At 41.1% G+C, this 21,483-nt stretch overlaps 1 protein-coding gene across 6 annotated transcripts in view; it reads left to right on the top strand.

Annotated features, from left to right (window-relative positions):
* LYST (lysosomal trafficking regulator) overlaps positions 1-21,483 on the top strand; it is a 149,188-nt gene that overhangs the window by 91,832 nt on the left and 35,873 nt on the right. For 5 of the 6 annotated variants that reach the window (XR_012077287.1, XM_072971018.1, XM_072971020.1 and 2 more), the window contains 11 exons: positions 1,906-2,087; positions 3,750-3,956; positions 9,854-10,030; positions 10,588-10,664; positions 10,801-10,989; positions 12,828-12,973; positions 13,063-13,159; positions 14,095-14,156; positions 15,618-15,673; positions 17,713-17,865; positions 20,880-21,124. Coding sequence is in view for 4 of the 6 variants with exons in the window: in XM_072971018.1 (XP_072827119.1) it covers positions 1,906-2,087; positions 3,750-3,956; positions 9,854-10,030; positions 10,588-10,664; positions 10,801-10,989; positions 12,828-12,973; positions 13,063-13,159; positions 14,095-14,156; positions 15,618-15,673; positions 17,713-17,865; positions 20,880-21,124 (1,591 nt within the window). In the remaining 2 variants the exon portion in view is untranslated. Of the gene's footprint in view, positions 1-1,905; positions 2,088-3,749; positions 3,957-9,853; positions 10,031-10,587; positions 10,665-10,800; positions 10,990-12,827; positions 12,974-13,062; positions 13,160-14,094; positions 14,157-15,617; positions 15,674-17,712; positions 17,866-18,153; positions 19,927-20,879; positions 21,125-21,483 lie in introns of those variants that run through there. The other variant, XR_012077288.1, reaches the window with a different exon arrangement.

The raw sequence follows: 21,483 nt of genomic DNA, 5'->3' as shown, positions 1-21,483 counted from the left end.
CAGGTATTGCATTAAAAGAGAAATAATTTAAGAAAGAGCTGACTAGGCTTCAAATTTTTAAACAGCATTATATTTTTATTCTTAGCATACACACTATTACAAGAATTTTTTATTTGGGACTAATAGCCATGAATAAAATTCTGCTTTTTAATATGTTAAATGCTAGATTGAGCATTGAGTTTGAAACAGTACAGCACCTCTGGTATATCTTTTAAGCTTTTATTGAGATAATCATAGATTCACATGCAATTATTAGGAAGTATTACAGAGAAATTCCATGTACCTTGTATCCAGTTTCCTCCAATGGTCCAGTATCACCACAGGGATATTGACCCTGATACTGTTGAGAAAAAGAGCATTCCGTCGCCACAGGGATCCTTATGTTACCTCTTACAGCCACACCCACTTCCCGCGATCGCCATTTCTATATTTTCGTCATGTCAAGGATGTTAATAAGTGGAATCATACAGTACGTGGCCTTTTAGGACTGGCCTTTTTCACTCAGCACAATTCTCTGCAGAGTCATGCCCATTCTTGTGTGTGTCAATATTTTGTTCCTTTCTGGCTTTGGTGACTAGTCTTCCATGGTGTGGAGATACCACAGTTTAGCCATTTGCCTGTCGAAAGATGATCTGGGTGTTTTCCAGTTATGGGCTATTACAAGTAAAGCCAGTGCTATAAAAATTCACATGGAAGTTTTTGTGTGAACATAGGTCTTTGCTGTTCTGGGATAAATGTCCAGAAGTGCGGTTTCTGAATTGTATCGTAGTTGTGTGTTTTGTTCTTGTTAAGAAACTGCCAAACTCTTCCAGAGTGGCAGTGTAATTTTACATTCTTGCTGGCAATGTATGAGTGACCCAGTTTTCTTCACATCTTCACCAATATTTGGAATCCTCACTATTTTAAATTTTAGCCGTTCTGACAGTGGAGGGATAGACCATTGTGCTTTTAATTTGTGTTTCTGTAGTAGCTAGTGATTTATATATTTATGTGTAAAATTTGATATCTACAACAACCACTAAAAAGCTGTACAAAGAAATACACTCAAGAGGGGGAGGGTAGAGCTCAGTGGCAGAGTGCATGCCTAGCATGCGTGAGGTCCTGGGTTCCATCCCCAGTCCCTCCGTTAAAAAAATAAACAAACCTAATTACTTGTCATCCCCCCGTCAAAAAAGAAATATACTCAAAAGTGCTACAAATACGTCAAAATTCTAAAAAATGTTCAAATGACCCTAAGAAGGGCAGGAAAAAGTAAAAGATACATGAAAGTTGATCACTAGAAAAATATAATACGTTCAAGGTTTTTTGTTTTTTCTTTTAACTTTTCTAATTTATATTTGGGGCAAACAGGCTAAACTATGAAATTGAACCATTTTTGTTTTGTCTTTTTGGTGGGGGATAGTTAAGCTTGTTTATTTATTCATTCGTCTGTCTGAGGTGCTGGGGATTGAACCCAGGACCTCGTGCATGCTAAGCACACGGTCTGCCTCTGAGCTATATCCTCCCCTGAAGTTGAACCATTTGTATCACATGCAGCATTTAATGGGCTAGCGTGTGCAGTGAAACAGGTCTGCACGTCCATCAAATGTAAATACCACAAGGTTTGTGTTTAATTTGTAGAAGAACCTCATGACTTTAACAGTATTGCAGTTTAATTCATCGTCATTAGGAAAATCAATCTTTAATTTAGAATTGCATGTCTTACGTATGTTTAAATGTCTACGTTGCTTTAGGTGAATTCTGTTGCTCTAGTGTATTGTAGTTTCTACATCTAATGCACCTACCACACATTTACAGGGTGATAACCGAATTAGTAGTTACACAAAATATTTTTTACCAGCATCACTACCATTTGTGATGGCTAGGTCCTGGTGGTTTGACTGAATTTTTTTTTTTAATTCAAAGAGTTTAATCCAGACATTATTGACATTTTGAGTACTCCAGAAAATGCTGCTCAAAGCCAGACCTCAGTTTCCGAGACTGAAATTTCTGAAGAAAATATTCATCATGAACAGCAGCCTTCTGCTGTCAACCCGTTTCAGAAAGAGGTGTTCACCTATCTGGTAGAAGCATTCAAAACATCTACTGTAAGTAAACCAATCACATGGAAGTGCTCATTCACACAGAAAGAGCAGAGGTTCTGTGTGCATCATATGTTTTCAAAATCACTTTTCTACTCTTTCACCCAGTTTTCTGAAACTCAGACAACTTGAATTTTAATAATGGAGTAAAATATGTTGCTACCTTCCCTTTTCCAAAAGGGCTCACTTCTTGCAGTGAGTTTTTAAGGCTTTACCCAAAAGTTGTTTTCTAATATTGTGATTTAGTAACTCAGATCAGCATCAGAAAGGAGTAGGAACTCGATGGTTACTATGAGAGTTTAATAACCTGTTTTTTAAAGACTTTATTTAAAGCTACTTACTCTAGAATTATTATTGTTATTACAAATAATTACAAAGTTTAGATCTTGGCTTAAACATACCCAGCTTCTTCAGATTTTCACAGAGAGCACTGACAAGCGTCAGGCTCCATTTTCCATCCACCCCACTGGGTCTCTGTGGGCCACGCACAGCTGGCCGCAGGGACAGTTGGTCAGCAGGCTCCGTGGAGACCAGAGGCAGCTCTGCTTCCAGCAGAACTCATCGGTCACGACTGGGCCAGGCTCTGACCTAAGCTCGATGTTGTCTGTAGGTTCCACTTAGATCCAGATCACTCATGCAGGGTCCTTAGGACTAGGAGTGACTGGAGAGCCATTTCCGAAACTCAGAATGAACTCTAAAGTGTACTGATTCCAGGTTTTAAACCAGATACAGGATATCTGATCAGGGTGGGGTTAGTCTCAGTGGGGCCACATTGGAAGCAGCTTGCTTGGTTATTTGTTGGGGGTGTTGATAGTCAGTTTACATGCAGTTCTTAATTCGTGACAGTTATGCTCAGTATTTTAGTCCTAATTCAGATCTTTATTATGGCTTTCTCTTTTATATTGCAAAATCGATGTAGGCTTAGCTACTATTATTTTTTGATGGTTTTTTTCTTTCTTTCTTTCTTTCTTTTTTTTAAAGTTTCCAAGCCCTAAGTAATTTTGTTAAGTGACTTAGGACTTTAGCTTCTTTATCTATTCTTTTTTTTCACTTGTGGCAAAGTATAGGTAACATAAAATTTACTATTTTAACTGTTTTTAAGTATATAAATCAGCAGCGTTAAGTATATTCACGTTGTTGTGCAACCACAACCAGTATCCATCTCCAGAACTTTTTCCATTATCCCAAACTGACACTCTGTACTCTTTCAACCTAAGTCCCCATCAGCCTCTCCCCCAGTGCCTGATAACCACTGTTGTACTTTCTGTCTCTATGAATTTGACTCTCTGGATGCCTCTTATAAGTTACACAATATTTAACATTACTTACCCTTTTTGTGTGTGGCTTATTTCGTTGTTCATTTCAGTGTAATGTTTTCAAGTTCATCCATTCTGAAGCAGAACTTAATTTCTTTTCAAGGCTCAACAATATTCTATTCTATGTATATACCACATTTTGTTTATCCATTCATCCAGCAGTGGATATTTGGATTGTTTCTATGTTTTGGCTATTTTGAACAATGCTGCTATAAATAAACATCCATGTCTGTCTGCCTCTTTCAAACTCCCATTTGTGTAAAACATATTCCTTGATTTTTAGGGCTGTGTTGATGTTAGTTTATTGTTACTTAAGAGGTTTGATCCTAATTCATTCCTGTTTTGATTTAAGGGTTCAAGTAAAACCAGTGGTCCCAGACAGCAGTGGGCTAAACTCCTGGGCTCCTGCAAGGAGACCTTCCGAATGCAGCTCGGGAGGCTGCTGGTGCATATCTTGTCGCCAGCTCACCCCTCACAAGAGAGAAAACAAATTTTTGAAATAGTTCGTGAACCAAATCATCAGGAAATACTACGAGACTGTCTTAGTCCATCCCTGCAAGTAAGTGTCAGTGCTTCATAAGTAAAAACTATTGGTCAGACATAAAGGTCAGACATAAAGCTGTACAAAACAAGGACTGAAATTAAACTGCTTTTTCTTGCCAAATGCCTTACCAGACAAATACTTTCTGAATCTTTCTTTACCGAACTCAATCTGACCTCTCTGTTTATTTCCCATTCCTTTTCCCAGTAAGAAGTTCTGCATCTGAGCTGGTGTAAGATCCTTTGCAATTTGTTCCTAAATCTTGAAGTGTTTTCTTTAAGAGCTGTGGGGAGACTGTTTTAAGCAGTGTATTATCCATGAGACATCTGTCCTGAGTAGCTTAAACAGCAGTACGTGTAACATACTTCAAAAATGTTTACAGTAAGTTAATACAGAAAAATATGTGTTGGTCATTGGGAATGATAAAACCAAAATACTCAAAGAATTACAGAGTCTATAAATCCTGTCACTTAATGAGTGATAGGTGGCGGATTTAAATGATACAACCAGTTTAGACGGCTGTTTAGCAGTTTCTTATAAAATTAAACATACCCCTAACCTGTGACCCTAAAATTCCATTTTTGGGTATTTACCTAAGAGAAATTAAAACATATGGCCATGAAAAAATTGGTACAAGAATATCCATGGTAGCCTTTTTACTAACAGCCAAAAGCCGGAAATGACCTGAATGTCTGTCAGTGGGACAATGTATAACTAAGTTGTGATGTATTTACACAGTGGACTATTACACAGCAATAAAAAGGAACAGACTACAGACTACTGCTACACCTGCCAGTAAGGGTGAAGCTCAGAATCATGGTGTTGGCAAAAGGGTACATGTTGTGTGGTTCCAGTCACAGGAAGCCCGAGGACAGGCAAAGTGGAGATGTGGTCAATTCAGGACAGGAGCTGTCCCTGCGAGGAGTGGGGGCAGTGAGAAGGGGAGCTGACCAGAAAAGGGGGCACAGACAGATTTCATGGGGTGATAAAAATGTGCTGTGCCTTACTCTGGGTGGTGGTTACATGGGTGTATGCAGTTGTCAAAACCCATAGAAATGAACACTTTAACATCTGTGTGCTGTACTGAATGTAAATTACGCCCCTGTAAATAAAGTAGTAAATGATGCCGAAGGAAGGACAGATGGCCCTGTTATATCCCCGGGAAACTCAGATGGATCGTATTAGGAACCAAAAGGTGATAGTTCTAAAGTAGTACTTTTAGGTGCTCTTTCCAGTATTAAGACTCTCTCCAGTGGGCTGAGAGCGTTGTCTTCCCTTTTCCAAGGCAGGAGTGTGTCTCGCCCCGTAGCTTCCTTCTGTGGACAGTTCAAAGAGGTGTTCTTTCGTTGCTTTATACTCAGCAAAGCTGCCGTCCTTCGAAACCCAACCCCGATGTCTGCAGCCGCTTGCCCTCCCCGCTACCCTCTCCGCCTGCCCATCTCCACCTGCTTTCTGCTGGAAGCGTCGGAACCAGGGGTGACTCCTGTCTCTGCAGTCCACGTCATCCCTAAGGCCAGTCATTTGTCCGGCGCCGTCGTCCCTTGCAGTCTGCCCACCTGTCCTCATTCAGACTTTCAGCCCTTGTGCCCGGATCACTGCACCGCCTCCTCTCCACCTCCAGACCACCAGATTACTGCGTCCGATTTTCTTAAGTGTATTCTGGCAGCATTCAAACTTACCTAAACCTTGGGAGCAATCAGAGAAGAGAGCCGCACATGACTATTGCCCAGCTTTAATTGTTCTTTGTGGTGTTTTGAAACAAATGTCAAGGAGCAAATCATTCTACCTGTGAATACTTCAGTAGGTACCTCTGACTGACAGGACTTTTTTTAAACTTACGACAGTCAGTGATGGTAATATAATTCCTTGTGATCATCTCATCCCCACTGTCTAATTTTTCCCAGTTTTGTCATAATTGTTTTAACAGTTCTCCTGATTCTGGGTCCCGACAAGGCCCACGCACTGCCGTGTGTGGTGTGTGCCACGTCTTCTTAACCCTGACACCCTCCCAACCACTTTTTTTTTTAACGTCCTTTACTTGTTGGTGAAACTGGGCCCTTTGTTCTGTAGAACTTCCCACACTCTGGATCTGGCTGATTGCGTTCCTGTGGCTCTAGTTCTAGAGGCTGGACTAGGTCCCAGTTCTCGATTTCATGATCGGCTGAGGGGTGCTTTGCACCTTCCGTGACATCATGGCAGGAGGCAGAGCACGTCTGGCTGCTTGCTTTTTGTGGCATCAGCCTGATTCAGCCACTGTAGAGCTCGCCCTCAGTCCCTCACCTAGTAGCTGGAGCAGCCAAGATGCACGTTTTCATTAGGAGACGCCAAGTAGTGATTTCTCCACGTTTCTCGTTCCACCAGCGTCTGTCAGCTCCGATTGTCCCGCAGGGAAGGCCGCTCCCTTCTTGGCTATTTGGCTGCCCCGCAGTGTGGTCTGCGCAGGAAAGGCAAGGTCGATGCTGTGTCTGCTCCTCTGTTTATTTTTAGAATAATGAGTTAGTGCCCTGGCAACCTCTAATTTTTGTATTTGTTTTTATTTTTGAAGTGTGGGCACAAACTCAGGTATTTTTTTATAAATGTTGTGAGTAGTTTCAAACCGTTGCAGTTGTTTTTCTGACGGATTCAGATTAACACCTCTGTAGATTCAAGTTGTTACATCCTTTTAACACGGCCTTTCAAATTTTTAGCAAGTCAGTGTGATTAACTTCTTTCTTTTCTGGAGCAGAAGAATGTCCCAGGCTCGCCTTGGACATTTCCTTCCCCAGAGGGGCCCCAAACCTTGCCCCCAAGGAGCCCCTGTTCCCTTGCACGGAGGTGATAGCATGCAGAGACCACAAATCCCGGGTTAGGCGCGTCCGTTTCTGTGGGGCTGCCACTTCTGCTCGGCCTGTTTAGGGGACAAGCTAGGGAATGTGTTTTTTAGAAAAAGAAACAAAGCATGAGTTCATACTGCTACTTTCACTTTTTCTTGGATTTTTATGTTTATATTTCTTCTTATTCATGTTGTTCATCTTAATTCCTGATGACATTAACATAATTAATTACTTGCTCTATCTATCTATAAAACATTTTCAAAATAAGATGACAACATTATCACTTGTAACAAGCCTACTGACTGCAGTTTAAGATTTCTCTGTGGTTCTTTTGCCCTTGGGATGCCATTATGAGTGCACCGTGAGAACACTCCATTGTAAGAGCACTTGAAATAGCTTTCTCTATTTGGTTAGGCCACCAACTGGCCATCAGCTAACTGGTTAGGTTCTTTTTTGGGGTTTTTTTTTCAGTTATCTTTCTGTTTTTAGAGATTCCATTGGGTTTTTAATTTGGGTTTTTTAATACTGTTTTTAATTGTGTAAAATATCTGCCTGCTTCCAAAATCAAAATAATGAAACACAGATGTTCAGAGAAGTCCTGTCTTCTGTACTCTCCCCTCAGTCTTTCCCTTTCTCTGTAGGTGACCATCTTTACTGGGCTTTTATTTCTTTTGGAGATACAAGCACATCTGTGTACACACACACACACGCACACACACAGAGTGTATGTATTATCTCCTTCACTTCTTCATACGAATGAAGTGAATACTCGTGCTCTTGCTCACTTTACTTTCTTCGGGAAACAGCACATCTGGCGATCGCTCTGCAGCGGTGCAGAGGGGTCTTCTCACGCCTTTCACAGCTGCCTGCGCGCTGTATCCCACTTGTAACCTGCCTGATTTTTAAAGCCTCGAGCTTTTCTTCTGTAAGTTCAGTCTGAGGAATCCTCCAGCTGTAGCTCCTCCTCTTCTCAAAACAGTCTTGTCCTCATCTCTGGTGGCCTCTTCCCCAACAGCGTCCTGCTGACTGGCCGCTGTGTCACAGTGTCCGCCCAGCACACAGTGCCTTCTGTCCTGCCCTTTGTCTGTCTGGGCCCCCATCGATCCACGTAGCCACACACCAGCTCACACTGGACCGCCTTCAGAGCCTTCCTCCTTGTCTGTAGTCCACTCGGAATGCTTGCTTCTTAGAAACTTCATAGAAAATTTTACTTTTACACATTGCAACATTTTACTCTTTTCTAAGGATATGTGTTTAATAGATTCAATTCAGTTTTTTGAGAGCTGAAAACAAGACTATGTGTCTCTAATAACACCTTTTCTAGGCCTAGGAACTACAGTCAATAAATGATTGATCAGAGGATGTTAAAATGAGATATTAGAAACAACTTCAGTGTCTAAGAAGATCATGCATTTCTTTGGATATTCAGAATAAATAAAAATGTTTCTGGTAGTTTTTTAAGACGACTTGAAAATGTCACTGAAAGCTGAACTGAAGTATTTTTGGAGTTATATCAAGAACATCACCTCTGAGACACGCACTGAAAATACTGCAGTCACTCACCACTGCTCTTTGCTTGCCGCTCCTCGGGCCTCTGACCTGCAGAGCACCTGCTCATTCTTCTCATTTGCTTGGCGGCAGCTGTCCCCTGACTGATTCAAATGCTGCATTAAAAGGACCTTTGCTATTTTCAGCATTGCATGTGTTCATCTTATACCTTGGGTAAAGACATGATGTGATTCAGCATGCTAATTTAAATGTCACCCAAAATGCAATAGTGTCCAAACCCAGTTGTTGACTATTCACAGCTTAAAATATCCTAAAGCCAAATGCAGTGACATTTGTATGGATGCAGATTTTTAAAAGGCAAAATTACGCATGTTTAACTTGTTGGCAAAGTTGATGTCTAAATAATATATAGTGTACACGTAACGTTCGGATGTAATGTCTGGCATGAAAGGGCTACTTAAAAGTCATGAATGGGGAGGGCAGAGCTCAGTGGTGGAGCACGTGCTTAGCATGCACGAGGTCCTGGGTGCAATCCCCAGTATCAACAAATACATACATACATACCTAATTACCCCCCAAACAATTTTTTTAATAAAATTTTAAAAACTTTTTTAAATTATGAATCAAAGTTCAGTTTACATTTACACTGTGCAGGAAAACTGTCATTTCCTTAAGTAACACTCTAATTCCATTTATAGGGTCCGTTCATGAAAGATTGGCTCAAATCAAACCTTCTCTGGACACGCACAAAATTGAGTGCTGACACCTTACTGGTTTAGAGTTTGTCGCCATTAGTGCTCCCTGGGGAGTAGGGGGTGCTTACAAACTAATCCACACACGGACCCAAAGATGCATTTTTGTTCTAGAATTGTCCCCAGTGCCTGTTGTGCCAAGAGAAAGAATAAATGTGCATGATTCTTTTGTTCTTTTACTTCTGGGTTTAAAGGAAGGTTTCCTTTCCAGGTCAGCGTTGCCCTGAGAAGAGCCGTGGAACTTACTCATTTTCTGTATTCCCTTAGTGAGTCCTCTCCAGAATTCTTCCCCAGAAAGCTGTGTGCTTGCTTTCTTCCTTCTTTCCTTCCCCCTTTTCCTCCCTCCCTCTCTCTCTCCTTTCTTCCTTCCTTCTTTCCTTTCTTTCTTTTCCTCTTTTTTCCTTTTTTTTTTACCTTTTACAATGAAAGTTTTCAAACATACTAAGAAGAATAAAATAGTGAATACCATATGAATGCCATATAACCATCACCAGAATCTCAGTTGTTGGTACTTTTATCACATTGGCATCGCTTCTTTTTTTCTGAAGCATTTCAAAGTAAATGTAGAAATCATGCCTTTTTCAAAAGACGTTTTCTTGCATAACCATAACAGCATTATTGTACCTAACAACACTAGCCCACACCTTAATGTCATCGTATGCCCAGTGCATAACTGTGTGACAGCTTCTTCAGTTTTCCCCAAAATGTCTTTTTTAGCTGATTTATTTAAACCAGATCCAACCAAATAAATCTAGCAGTGTAATTTTATTTACGGTTAAATGATTTGAATGTAAGAAACAAAAATTCTTTATGACTAAAAAACTGTTACTTTTCTTTAAAGCATGGAGCCAAGTTAGTTTTGTATTTGTCAGAGTTGATACATAATCACCGGGAAGAACTGAATGACGAAGAGCAGGACACAGCGGAGCTGCTCATGAGCGCGTTAAAATCGTGTGGGCACAAGTGCACCCCTCCCAGCGCAACAACCAAGTCAGACCTTCTTAAAGTGATCAAAGAGGTGGGTCGGTGGAACCATAAGAGATTTTCCTAGGAGAGCCCACTGAGCGTAACTAAAGAGTGATTGGAAGATCTTTGTTATTACGGAGTACCATTGATGATCAATTCAAAACGATAGGTTTTTTCCTTTATGTTGCCTTTTTACTGTGAGAGAGCAAACAGGTGCGTTTTAAGGCGCGTTTTATTCTCTCTGGTCATCCTTGTCCATTATCAGCGAAGGGAAAATTTTAATGGTGACAAGCAAATTCAGTTATCAACTTTAAGTCATGGGTTCTTTAATGAAAAAGCAAAATAAGGAAGCAAACAACTGTGCAGACCCGTCAGGCCTGGCAGCCCCGGTCAGCTCTGCCACCCGACTTCCGCGGCCCAAACTGTGCGGAATCAGAGGGGAGTTATTACGTTATTCACGTGGCTAGTGTATTTTAATATTCTGGACTCCTGGGGACAGTCCTTTTTCCTTTGTTAACGTGGTTTTAAAGTTCGCTTGTTGGGCTCTGTGCCAGTGTTAAGTGATAAATAATAAGTTTTATGTAGTATATTATTATCTAAATCTTCTAGGAACAGAAGAAATATGAAACTGAAGAAGGCGTGAATAAAGCCAACTGGCAGAAGACAGTTAATAATAATCAGCAAAGGTAGGATTTTACGTGTTCTGAAAGCTGTGTCTTTTAGGAACCCGTTAGACTTCACATATACCTTAGTTGTAAAGTGCCATGTTTTGATACACATTTAATGTTCCACGTATGCTCAACCCTTGGGCATCTTGTTTAGTCTCTTTCAGCGTCTCGATTCAAAATCCAAGGATATATCCAAAATAGCTGCAGACATTACGCAGGCAGTGTCTCTCTCACAAGGAATTGAGAGGAAGAAGGTGATCCAGCACATCAGAGGCATGTACAAAGTGGACCTGAGCGCCAGCCGACACTGGCAGGAGCTCGTCCAGCAGCTGACGCATGACCGGTAGGCAGCGAGGGAGGGCAGCGAGGGCTGGAACCTTTTATCTGCCGATGTTACTTTCATCCCAGAATAAAGATTCATGACGTTATCTCCTTAGTTTATTTCTTGTTTGATCATTTGTGATTTCTTTTAGCTTGAAGAATAATCCTATGGGAATATTTTTTTAAATTCTTGGGGGAGAAAAAGTAATGAGAGGGAGAGACATTAGCTCGTTCAGGGACTAAAATCTACATATCGGCTTTAAATGTAAAAGACGATCTTTGCAAAAGAATAATCACTGAAACAGGATAGTTGGGAAATAGACCTTTCTCTAGTTAAGACTTTAATAATGTAGTTAAACAGATGCATCACAAATAATGAAAAGAGAGAAATTAAAGTATTATTCCCTTAATTTGATTAAGGTAACCGATTAGTGTGACTTTGGGGCGCTAAAATGCACTATACATTATACACGGAAGCAAATGCCAGATGAATGAATTAAACTCAAAAAGTTTACAAAGTAGAAGAAAACAGGATGTTTATCAACTCTGGTGGACAGATAATTTTCTAAGATCAAACGTAATAGAAGAAACTACAAAGAGGAAATGAATGGATTTGAACTATGATTTTTTCCAGTGTATTTAACAAGTGTAACAACAAAACGTGAGAATTTATCTTCAGCAAATATTTCAAAGGGTCAGCATTTTTATTGTTTTAAAAATTCGTAAATATTTGAAAGTAAAATATGAAGATCCCAAAAATTTAAATGAGCAAAAGACATGAATATACTCTTTACATAAGACAAATGGAATTGATAAAAAGGTGGGAAAATAGTGAATATTGCTGGAGGTTAATTTAGTTTTTTAAAACCTTTAGATCCCATGTTTTACCTTTTGTGTTACCAAAAAGAAAAGAAGGAAAGAAAATTAGATGCTAATCTCCACAGCGGGAAGAAAGGTGTCTCAGCCGTTGGTCAGAGGTTTGGTGGCATTGTACACTTTGACATTTTATGTCAGGAACCCTACAAACATTTTATTTCTAGTTCCAGTTATCCTATTTTAGTGATTCTGTCCTGAGGAAAATATTCAAAATATGGAAAGGTAGTAAACATAAAGGTTTTCATCTCTGCATTGTTTATGCTAGTGAGTGGATTAGATACCACTTAAATATATAATAATAGTAATAGAGTTAAATACATTATGATGCATCCACTCAGTGTAATGTTAGCCATTTAAAATGGTGACAGTAAAGACTGTACTGTGTTCGGTGAAGGAAGGCAGGGTATAGAAATGTCTATACGTAATAATTATAACTGCAATTTCAAATGACGGAAAATAATCCCTACCAGTATTTTGATATGTTTAGGGAAATTTTTTTCTCTTATCTATTTCTAAATATGTATTTAGTAAGTTCTACTATTTCCTTTCATTTACAATATTACTTTATTTTAAAATATAAGAAATGTGATTAACTGTAAAAATGAACTAATTTTATTTTTTATATCAGATAGTAGGCAAAATGGGAAATTCATTTTTTCTTAAGTTAACCATACTGAATCTGATAAATTGCTAAGCATGTGGTAATCATGCAATATCTTTTTTAAAATTTAATGGACAGCAGAAACTGGGAGCAGAGCCTGCCTCTAGGCAGGGAGCCCGGGACTCCAGAGCAGAAGGAGGCTTATTCTTTATGCTGTCCCTTTGTCCTGTGTGTGTGCAGTTCCTAGTCTCATTGTATAAGTAGTCGGGGTGGGGGTTAATTAACTAGATCATTGATGTATTTATTCAGCTTCTAGAATGATTTTTTAAAGCTGCAAGTACTCCACATTGCCACTAAAAGCATTCTTTTCTTTCCGCTCGCAGAGCCGTCTGGTATGACCCCCTCTACTATCCAACTTCATGGCAGTTGGATCCAACAGAAGGGCCGAATCGGGAGAGGAGGCGTTTACAGAGATGCTACTTAACCATTCCAAATAAGTACCTCCTCAAGGATAGGCAGAAATCCGAAGGTAATTGTGGCTTCTTGACTCCGCACGTAAGTATGGCAGATAACATTGCTCACTTCACAAAGATAAGAATGTCCTTTTTTCCTCAACAGATGTGGTCAAACCACCACTCTCTTACCTATTTGAAGACAAAACTCACTCTTCTTTCTCTTCTACTGTAAAAGACAAAGCTGCAAGTGAGTCTATCAGGTAAATCTGAATCCGTACGACGCCATCTCTTTCTCTGGGTGTCAGAGACTTAAAAGTCTGTTATAGTGCTTATGTGCTGCTGATTTTGGAGCATGCCATGGGTGTAGGAAAGATCGTAAACACAGCTCAAGAGAGGACAAGGTTGAGTGGCCAGAATCCAGAAAGAGCAAACATTTGAAGGGAAGGACTCACCGGACCTCAGTCCTTGTGCTCTAGGCCTCGTTGGCATACATGCATTTTTCAGCTGATGTTTCTAGCCACTCTGTGAAATACACAGTACTGCTGGTGACATCCACAAGGGGCAACCTAGCTGGTGATTAAAGGTTCAAACTCTAGTCCCTCCTCTTCCGAGCTGTCTGCTCTCAGGCAAGTCGCGTAGCCTCTCGGGCTGTTTCCTTGTCCCTTGCACGAGGAAGGTGGTAACGCCCAGTTTCGCGGAGTATTGCCTGGATCAGTATATGGTGACTAGTGGTAGTGTCTTTGTGGTGGTGGAGGTTGTTACCCTGCCCATTTTATAGATGAAAAACTGAGACTCAGAGAAGATAAGTGACTTGACTGAAGAAGAGAGGAACTTTTCTGACTCAGAAGCCCCTCTTTTTCCTGGAACGCTCAGCTTCCTTTCTCTGTTTGGATTATCCAAGGCATGAACCAATGAATGGAAAATATGAAATATTGAAAACGCTTTTAAATAACTGAATCCCTTATTCTGCACAAGGGTCTAGAGGTTGTTCACCTTTTCTAAAAGTGTCTGTCATTTTCTCCTCTATCATAATGTCAAAAACTGAGATACTATTTTCATGTGGATTTTAACAAGACATTTTGTGCTTTTGAAACTCCAGTCTGCTTTGCTGAAATCTTCTGCTAGATAAAATGAAGCTTTTACTCTCTGAAATGGGTCAAAACATTTAATCATATTTTTAAATATGTTTTGACAGAGTGAATCGAAGATGTATCAGCGTTGCCCCATCTAGAGAGACAGCTGGTGAATTGTTACTGGGTAAGCCGCGTTTGGAAGATTTGTACACGTATTCCCCCTGCCTTATTTTATTCTTAGATAATTTGAAGCGTTGTTTGGACACACTGCCATTAAATGAGATAAACTTTCTCTAACATTACATGGACTGTTTCACCTTAACATTGTGTACCTCGCATATGACTCAGGAATGTGAAGAAACGACGGTCTTATTTCCTGAAAAGCACATGAACGGCATTTTAATTTTTATAAAGTTAACTTTCTTCATGAGTATACATCTCCATATTTAATCATCCCTTTTATTATATATCAGTTTTTATTTTTAGGGTAAAGAATTATTGCCATACGTAGATGCCCACTGTTTTAACAGATATTCCTATGCATAAGAATCCACTCTGAGATTGTTCACAATTTATATTCTTTATTATACTTCTGAGAGAAAGGCCAGGGCTGTCGATCCATGGAGAGTACATTTGGTGAGAAACTTTTTCCCCAAGATATGATGAAATAAAGTTATACCACTTGACTTCTGTTCCCTTAAAGAACCAATCCGTGTGCTGTAGGCCTGTTGTTCTCAAAGCACACTCCCCAGATCAGGAGGGGCCGCCTCCCAAGGGAGCTTCCAAGAAATACGCATTTTTAGCCCCTCCCCAGGCCCCTGGAATCTGAAACCCTGTGGCTGGGGCCCAGCAGTCTGCATTTTGATGAACCCTGCAGAGATTCTGCTAACCTTCAAATTTGGGAGTCGCTGCTGTAGGGTAGCTCTGTAGCGTCCAAGGCCTAACATGGAGAGTTCCGAGCTTGCCCGAACCAAGCCCCATAGTCCCAGGATGGAGACGGTGGCTGTCTCTGAGGCAGCCAGGCAGCGCCCTGGGCGACCGGAGGGGACCAGCGCACAGCACAGAGCCCAGGGAAGGGCCTGCTGTTTGGATACGTTAGTAGGGACATGCACTAACCGCAGCCTACGAAGCAGGGAAAATTGGGAGACTGTCTTTTAAGCTCCTGTTCTGCCCTATTGAGTGTTTAAGTCAGCAGAATAATTGAGGGTTCCTCTTTTGCTAGAAAATTTGGTTTACAACTTGACTTCAGCTAATGTGTGACAAAATAAAGCCAAATAATATGCTAGTAATGTAAGAAGAATACTGGTAATAATAAATAGCCAAATTTTTTAGCACTCTGTGCCAGACACTGTTAATAACCACTGTACGTATATTAAATTTAATTCCACAGTAACCTGTGAAATAGAGTCCTCCCCTGCCTCTTCCTGCCCCCTTCTTTTTATAAGGAAACTCAGACACAAAGAGGTTAAGCAGCTTGCCCAAGGTCTTGTGGATGCTCTTCAAAAATACATTAACTGAGTATTAGGAACTGTTTCTGGGCAGTGGGATTCAAATCCAGTCCAGCTAAATCCAACGGCATGCTTTTAACCATATAAGGTAATAGTGCACGTACATTTTTAAACTCACATCCAATTATGTTCTGCAGGTAAATGTGGAATGTATTTTGTGGAAGATAACGCTTCTGATACAGTTGAAAGTTCGGTGAGTAGAGATTACGTTTGCACTTATATAAATCAAGGCAGATTCCCAAAATGCATACATTTAACATGACGAGAGAGCAGGTAGAACTATTAGAGTTCAGCTGTTGTCACACTATGTGTAAATTTGAATTTTTTTTTAAGATAATTTTACAAAGAAGACAATGTCATCCCCTCCGGTGGCGGCCTGAGGCCCGTGTCAGCATTATGGGTCAGTTGTAAGGGCTCCTCTCACTTCAGCTCCCATCTGCGTGGTCCTCACTCCCACCCTCAGGAGCCCCAGATAACCACCCCGCCTCCCCCAGCTTCCTGTCAGGCCCATTTGCCTTCAGAAAGAAAGGAAAACAGTGTATCGTTGAATAGCTTCAGTCATCCTGATATTCACGTAGCTTAGTAACCGTGCTTTTATTCTTTTGGCAATACTGGTGTTAATCAGAAAATAACCTAAAAAAGACTCTTAATTAGCTCTTTTTATACAGTAAAGCTTTTTATCCATTTAAATTGGTTTGTATGCCATTAAAATATTGTTTTGAGATCCCTGTAATAGAAAAAATAAGGCTTTTTGTTTCAGAAGTTCTAAAGCCAGGATTTCCTAAGGATACACTTAAATGTGATTATGTATGATTTAATGGTGAGTACATATTTGACTGAAAGAAATTAATGAGTGAAAACATAAAATTTTGTTGTAAAACAAATGATGTAAAAAAATTCATTAAAATACTTAATACAGCCCAAAAAATTGCGTGGGCACTCTTTCCCAATTTACATAGCAATTACTATAGTATTGATCCCAGCAAGTAAAAGTATAGTTATGTTATTTTTCAAGATGTATCTTTTTAGCAGCCATGGAATTCAATAGTTGATACATGAACCAACTTTTTTCTGGATTCAAAGGTGACATTTTCCACCTTGAAAACTCTAAAAATACCCTTGTTTTTTAGTGCACTGAAGGACCCTTTCTCCCCCTGTACTTTTGTAGCATGAATTCTTACTTCTTGTAGGACATTTGCTCTTTTGCATTTTAAATGTGTGTACAAGTACCTCACGCCCCCTCTTTATCACACTTAGGTTTATTTCATGCAGAGCACGTTAGCTGGGCACCTTGCCTATAGACGCTTAATAGATGTACGTTACATTGAATGTATGCTGAGTGTTGAAGCTAAACAGGGAGGAATTCAGTTTTAAGAATGAGAATATTACATTTGCATTAAAATATTTTGTTTTCTTTGTAACATATTTCCTCCCGCTACTTCTAAAAGTTATTTGGGACCCAGTACCATAGTAAAATACGCAGAATTGGCCTAAGTGTCACTCCCTCCTTTCTGCTGTTTTTCAAATTTCTCTTTATCTTTGACTCCTGGAGAATTCATTTCCCTTCCTTTCTTGCAAGCTCAGCTATATATTTAGAAGACTGCTTAGTAAAAAAAAAAAAATCCATCTGGCAAATCTACATACTGTGTGGTTCCAGCTCTGTGACATTCTGGAAAAGGGAAACCTGGTGACAGTAAAAAGAGCAGTGGTTGCCAGCTGGAGCACAAGGGGGTTCGGAGCAGTGGAACCGTTCTGTGCAGAACTGAAATGGTGGGCGCATGTCATTAAACATCTGTCGAAACCCATGAATCCACGGCACAACACCGAGATTCAGCTGTGACTGAAGTTCAGAATACTGTATTCAACGGGGGCTCAGCCGTGTTCACAGTCAGCACACAAGTCCCCACGTTCACAGCACGGGGACTGAGTGTGGAGGGGTCTGCACGGGAACTCCGGGCTCTCTGCTCAGTTTTCTTGCACCTAAGACTTCTCTGGAAAATAGTCTATAAAAAAGTTTAAATGAAACCTAGTAATTAAAATATTTTTCTTAGATTTTATCCAGCATTTTGAAATATTCAGCAGTGGGAGGATTTTCAGAGAATCTTATCTGCCATTTTGCCACAAAAGGAAGACTTTCTGTTGCATTTTGATACTTTTTAAAAATCTAAAATTAAAATGATTATTTATATTTCATGTAAATCAAATACTTCCATGTATTTCCTTTGTCTTTAGAGCCTTCAGGGAGAATTAGAACCAGCATCATTTTCCTGGACATACGAAGAAATTAAAGAAGTTCACAAGCGTTGGTGGCAGTTGAGAGATAATGCTGTGGAAATATTTTTAACAAATGGCAGGACACTCCTGTTAGCATTTGATAACACCAAGGTAACACCTTTATTAATAGATACACTTTTTTGACGTGATCATAGGATTGATGTAGCTATAGTCATACTGATTAAATGAAGTTTTAACTTATTTAAACTTTAACTCACTGTTTCTGAAATCAAATAAAAATTGCTTTGTTTCTTAGTCCTGATTAAAGTAAACCCTTGGTTATATTAAAATTAGTTTTGTCCTCCAAAAGCATATTAAATTCTATTCCCCAAAGTGACTGCGTCTAAAAAAGCAAATGAACGAATGTATAACCAACCTGAAAGTGGTTTCAACTTGTAGATTCCATGTTTGACAAACCCTTCCTTGGCCACCTTGTCCCTTCTGCTACTGTTTGCCTGCCGTCCTTCACAGAAGACCTCCTGGGAGAAATTGTGTGCCCGCGGCCTGCAGATCCTCCCCTCGATGCTCCTGTGAGAGGCTCGTCACCCTCCCCGTGACCTCTGCCCGGCACCCCCGGTCACCTCCATGTTGCTCGGCCTGTGGTCTGTTTGCTAGTCTCCGTCTTACTTGACACAGCTGGTTACTCTCCCTTTCCTCACAGAGAGGGAAAGAGGAAGCCAGAGCCCCTCCTCCCTGGGCCTCTGGGTTCCCCCCAGCTCTCCCTCGGCCTCACCCGCCGTGCCTTCCCCGTCTTGTTTGCAGATGCCTCCTCTGAGCGTCTCAGGGCTCCTCCTCCTCACCTCTTCTCGTCTCATCCCATCTGCTGACTTTAAGTACTGTCTGTATTATAACAACTGATGAATTTGTATCACTACCCAAACCTCTCCCCTGGATGCCACACTCAGATATTTAAGTTACTCCTTGGCATCTCCACTTGGAAGTCTCACTGGCAACTCAGATTTAACATGTGTGGAACTGAACTCCTAATCTTCCCCCCAAAAGCTCTCTGTAGCTTCCCCATCTCAGTAAGTAGCAGCTCCAGTCTCCCTGATGTCCCGGCCCAAACCCTTGGGACTATCCCCGCTCCCCTTGTTCCTCCCTCCCCCACATCTGCTCGTTAGCGAGTTCTGTGGGCTCTCCCCCAACAGTGCATCCAGAACCTGATGGCTTCCCTGCTGCCGTCTTGCTCTCACCATGGTCCCCCTGCGCACATATCATTATACTAGACTCTGCCTGCTTCCGTAGCCCTCCTGTTTGAGACTATTCTAAACGCAGCGGCTAAGGTCAGATCGTGCCATTCCTCTGCCCAGAGCCCTCCGCCCACTCTCTGTGTCACTCCGTTAGAGCCTGGTTCTTGCAGTGTTGAGTAACCTGGCACTTCCTTGCCCCTCTGACCTTACCTTCTCCCACCCCACTCCTCACTCCCGTCCTGCCCCTCCACCTCCTCCATCCATGGAGACACCAGTGCCTCCGATCCTTTGCGCTCGCTGCTCCCTGGAATGCTTTTCCTCCTAGAAATCTACATGGTTCACTGCCTTACTTTTTTCAGGTTTCCGGATCAAATGCCTTCATATCAGAGAGACTCCCCTGATTACTGTAAATAAAATAGCAACCCCCCTCACTCCCACCCCCAAACATCCCTCGTCGCCTTCACTCTGATCTATTTTTCTCTGCAGTGCTTTTCTCCCCAATGGAAGGTAAGCTTTGTTTTGTTGAGAGCTGCAGCTTTAGCACCTTGAACATACGAGGATACAGGTGCTCACTAAATACTTGTTGAATGACTAAATGTTTCCTTCTCTTGCTGAGCGTAGTGTGTAGACTGTCCTAAATTCTCTTCATCAGCCTTACCTTCCATACTCGTCACCCTTCAGATCTAGACTGCAGATTGGGGGTGGGGGGTACTTTTTTGCCTTGAACAGATTCTTTTTTTTTAATTGTGGTAAAAGATACATAACATGAAGTCAGCATCTTAACTACGTCCAAGCATACAGGGCAGTCGTGCTGAGCACACTCTCGCCGTGGAGACGCAGACCCCCAGGTTGGGCTCTCCACGCCTGCGACCTTGCCCGTGGCTCCTTCTTGTCATTCGCCTCTCGTCGGGCTCTGACGCCCCACCTCCCTGGCTCCTCCTCCTGTGCCTGGAGCACCCACAGTTTAAGAGGAGTGCTTCAGGTTTGTATTTAGCAGGGGTCTGGTTCGTGTGTTTTTCCCGTGTGTTACCAGTTACTGTTCATCGCTGTAGCAGAAACCAGAATACCGTGCCCTTTTTTGTGGTAGAACGTTGTGTGGCTCTTAAAAAAAAAAGTTTCATATGTTAGTTTTCAATCAGTAGTGAAAATCAAGTGTTGTGTTTTACATAGGGTGTTTTATTTCATTCTTGTGAAATAAGTATGATGGCCCCTGTATTAGAGATATAGTAACTGCAGCCTAAAGGATTTAAGCAAGAAAAAAGCCCAGGTCTGCCTAATTAGAAAACCGTGCTCTTTCTACTACATCACGTTGCATTTATTTAGATGAAGACTCTTGTTCCTTTATTGATTTTTTTCCCTTGGGGTCTGTATATACGTGACTTTTCCATGTATACTTCTTAGTTTATGAACTGATTTCTCCAGCAGCAGAACACTGTGGTTAATAACAAGCCACGAATGAATGAGTGAATATAACAAAACAGAAGCAGACTCACAGATACAGAGAACAAACTAGTGGTACCGGTTGGGGGGGGAGGGGAGGGGCAAGAGGAGGGTTGGGAACTGACAGGTCCCAACTACTGTGTGTGAAATAAATATCCATTACGAGGGTATACTGGGCAGCACAGGAAATACAGCCAATATCTTATAACACCTTTAAATGGCATGTAATGTATATATTGAATCATTATGTTGTACACCTAAAACTAACGTTAAACTGTAAATCAGCTGTTCTTCAGTAACTAGAGAAATAGCCCAACCTTTGGAGGAAAACCTGGATTTGAATCTCAGTTCTTCGCACGTTAATGTTGTTGGGAAAGTATTTTCCTGGAAGGCTTGGGATTAGTGACACGCCGACAGCATCCCAGGGTCCTTTGTAGGAACGTGCCAATGAGCCCCAAAGTAAAATCTGCTTTTTTTCCTCTCTTTCTCTCGGAGGTCCGTGATGATGTGTACCACAGCATTCTAACAAACCACCTCCCTAACCTTCTGGAATACGGCAACATCACGGCTCTGACAAATTTGTGGTATGCTGGACAAATTACTAACTTCGAATACTTGACTCACTTGAACAAGCATGCCGGCCGGTCCTTCAACGACCTCATGCAGTACCCAGTGTTCCCGTTCATCCTGGCCGACTACGTCAGTGAGACCCTTGATCTCGGCGACCCCGCCGTCTACAGGTGAGTGAGGGCGTCAGCCCCTTTTGGCTGTGTCAGTATGCCATATTTATTTCACTAAAGTTCTTGTTGTGAGAATTTTCAAACATACACAAACATGGAATGAATATATAATAAACCCCCGTATGTCCCTCACCCCAACTCAATTATGAAGACCTTTGCCAAACTTGCATCTTTTTTTTTCTTCTTAAGACAGATCACACGTATCTTCTATGTCACTCGTGTGTTCTTTAGTACACATCTCTTAAGAAAAAAATTGAACATTTTCTTGTCTAACCTCAGTGCCATTGTCATTGCTGATAACAGTGCCTGGCCCTGCAAATGAAGATTTAGCCAGCAGGACAGTCCTCATGTTATTTTTT

The sequence above is a fragment of the Vicugna pacos genome, chromosome 11 (assembly GCF_048564905.1).
Source record: "Vicugna pacos chromosome 11, VicPac4, whole genome shotgun sequence".
Taxonomy (NCBI): domain Eukaryota; kingdom Metazoa; phylum Chordata; class Mammalia; order Artiodactyla; family Camelidae; genus Vicugna; species Vicugna pacos.
Note: the sequence above shows the minus strand (reverse complement) of the source record. Positions and strands in the feature narration are given on the sequence as shown.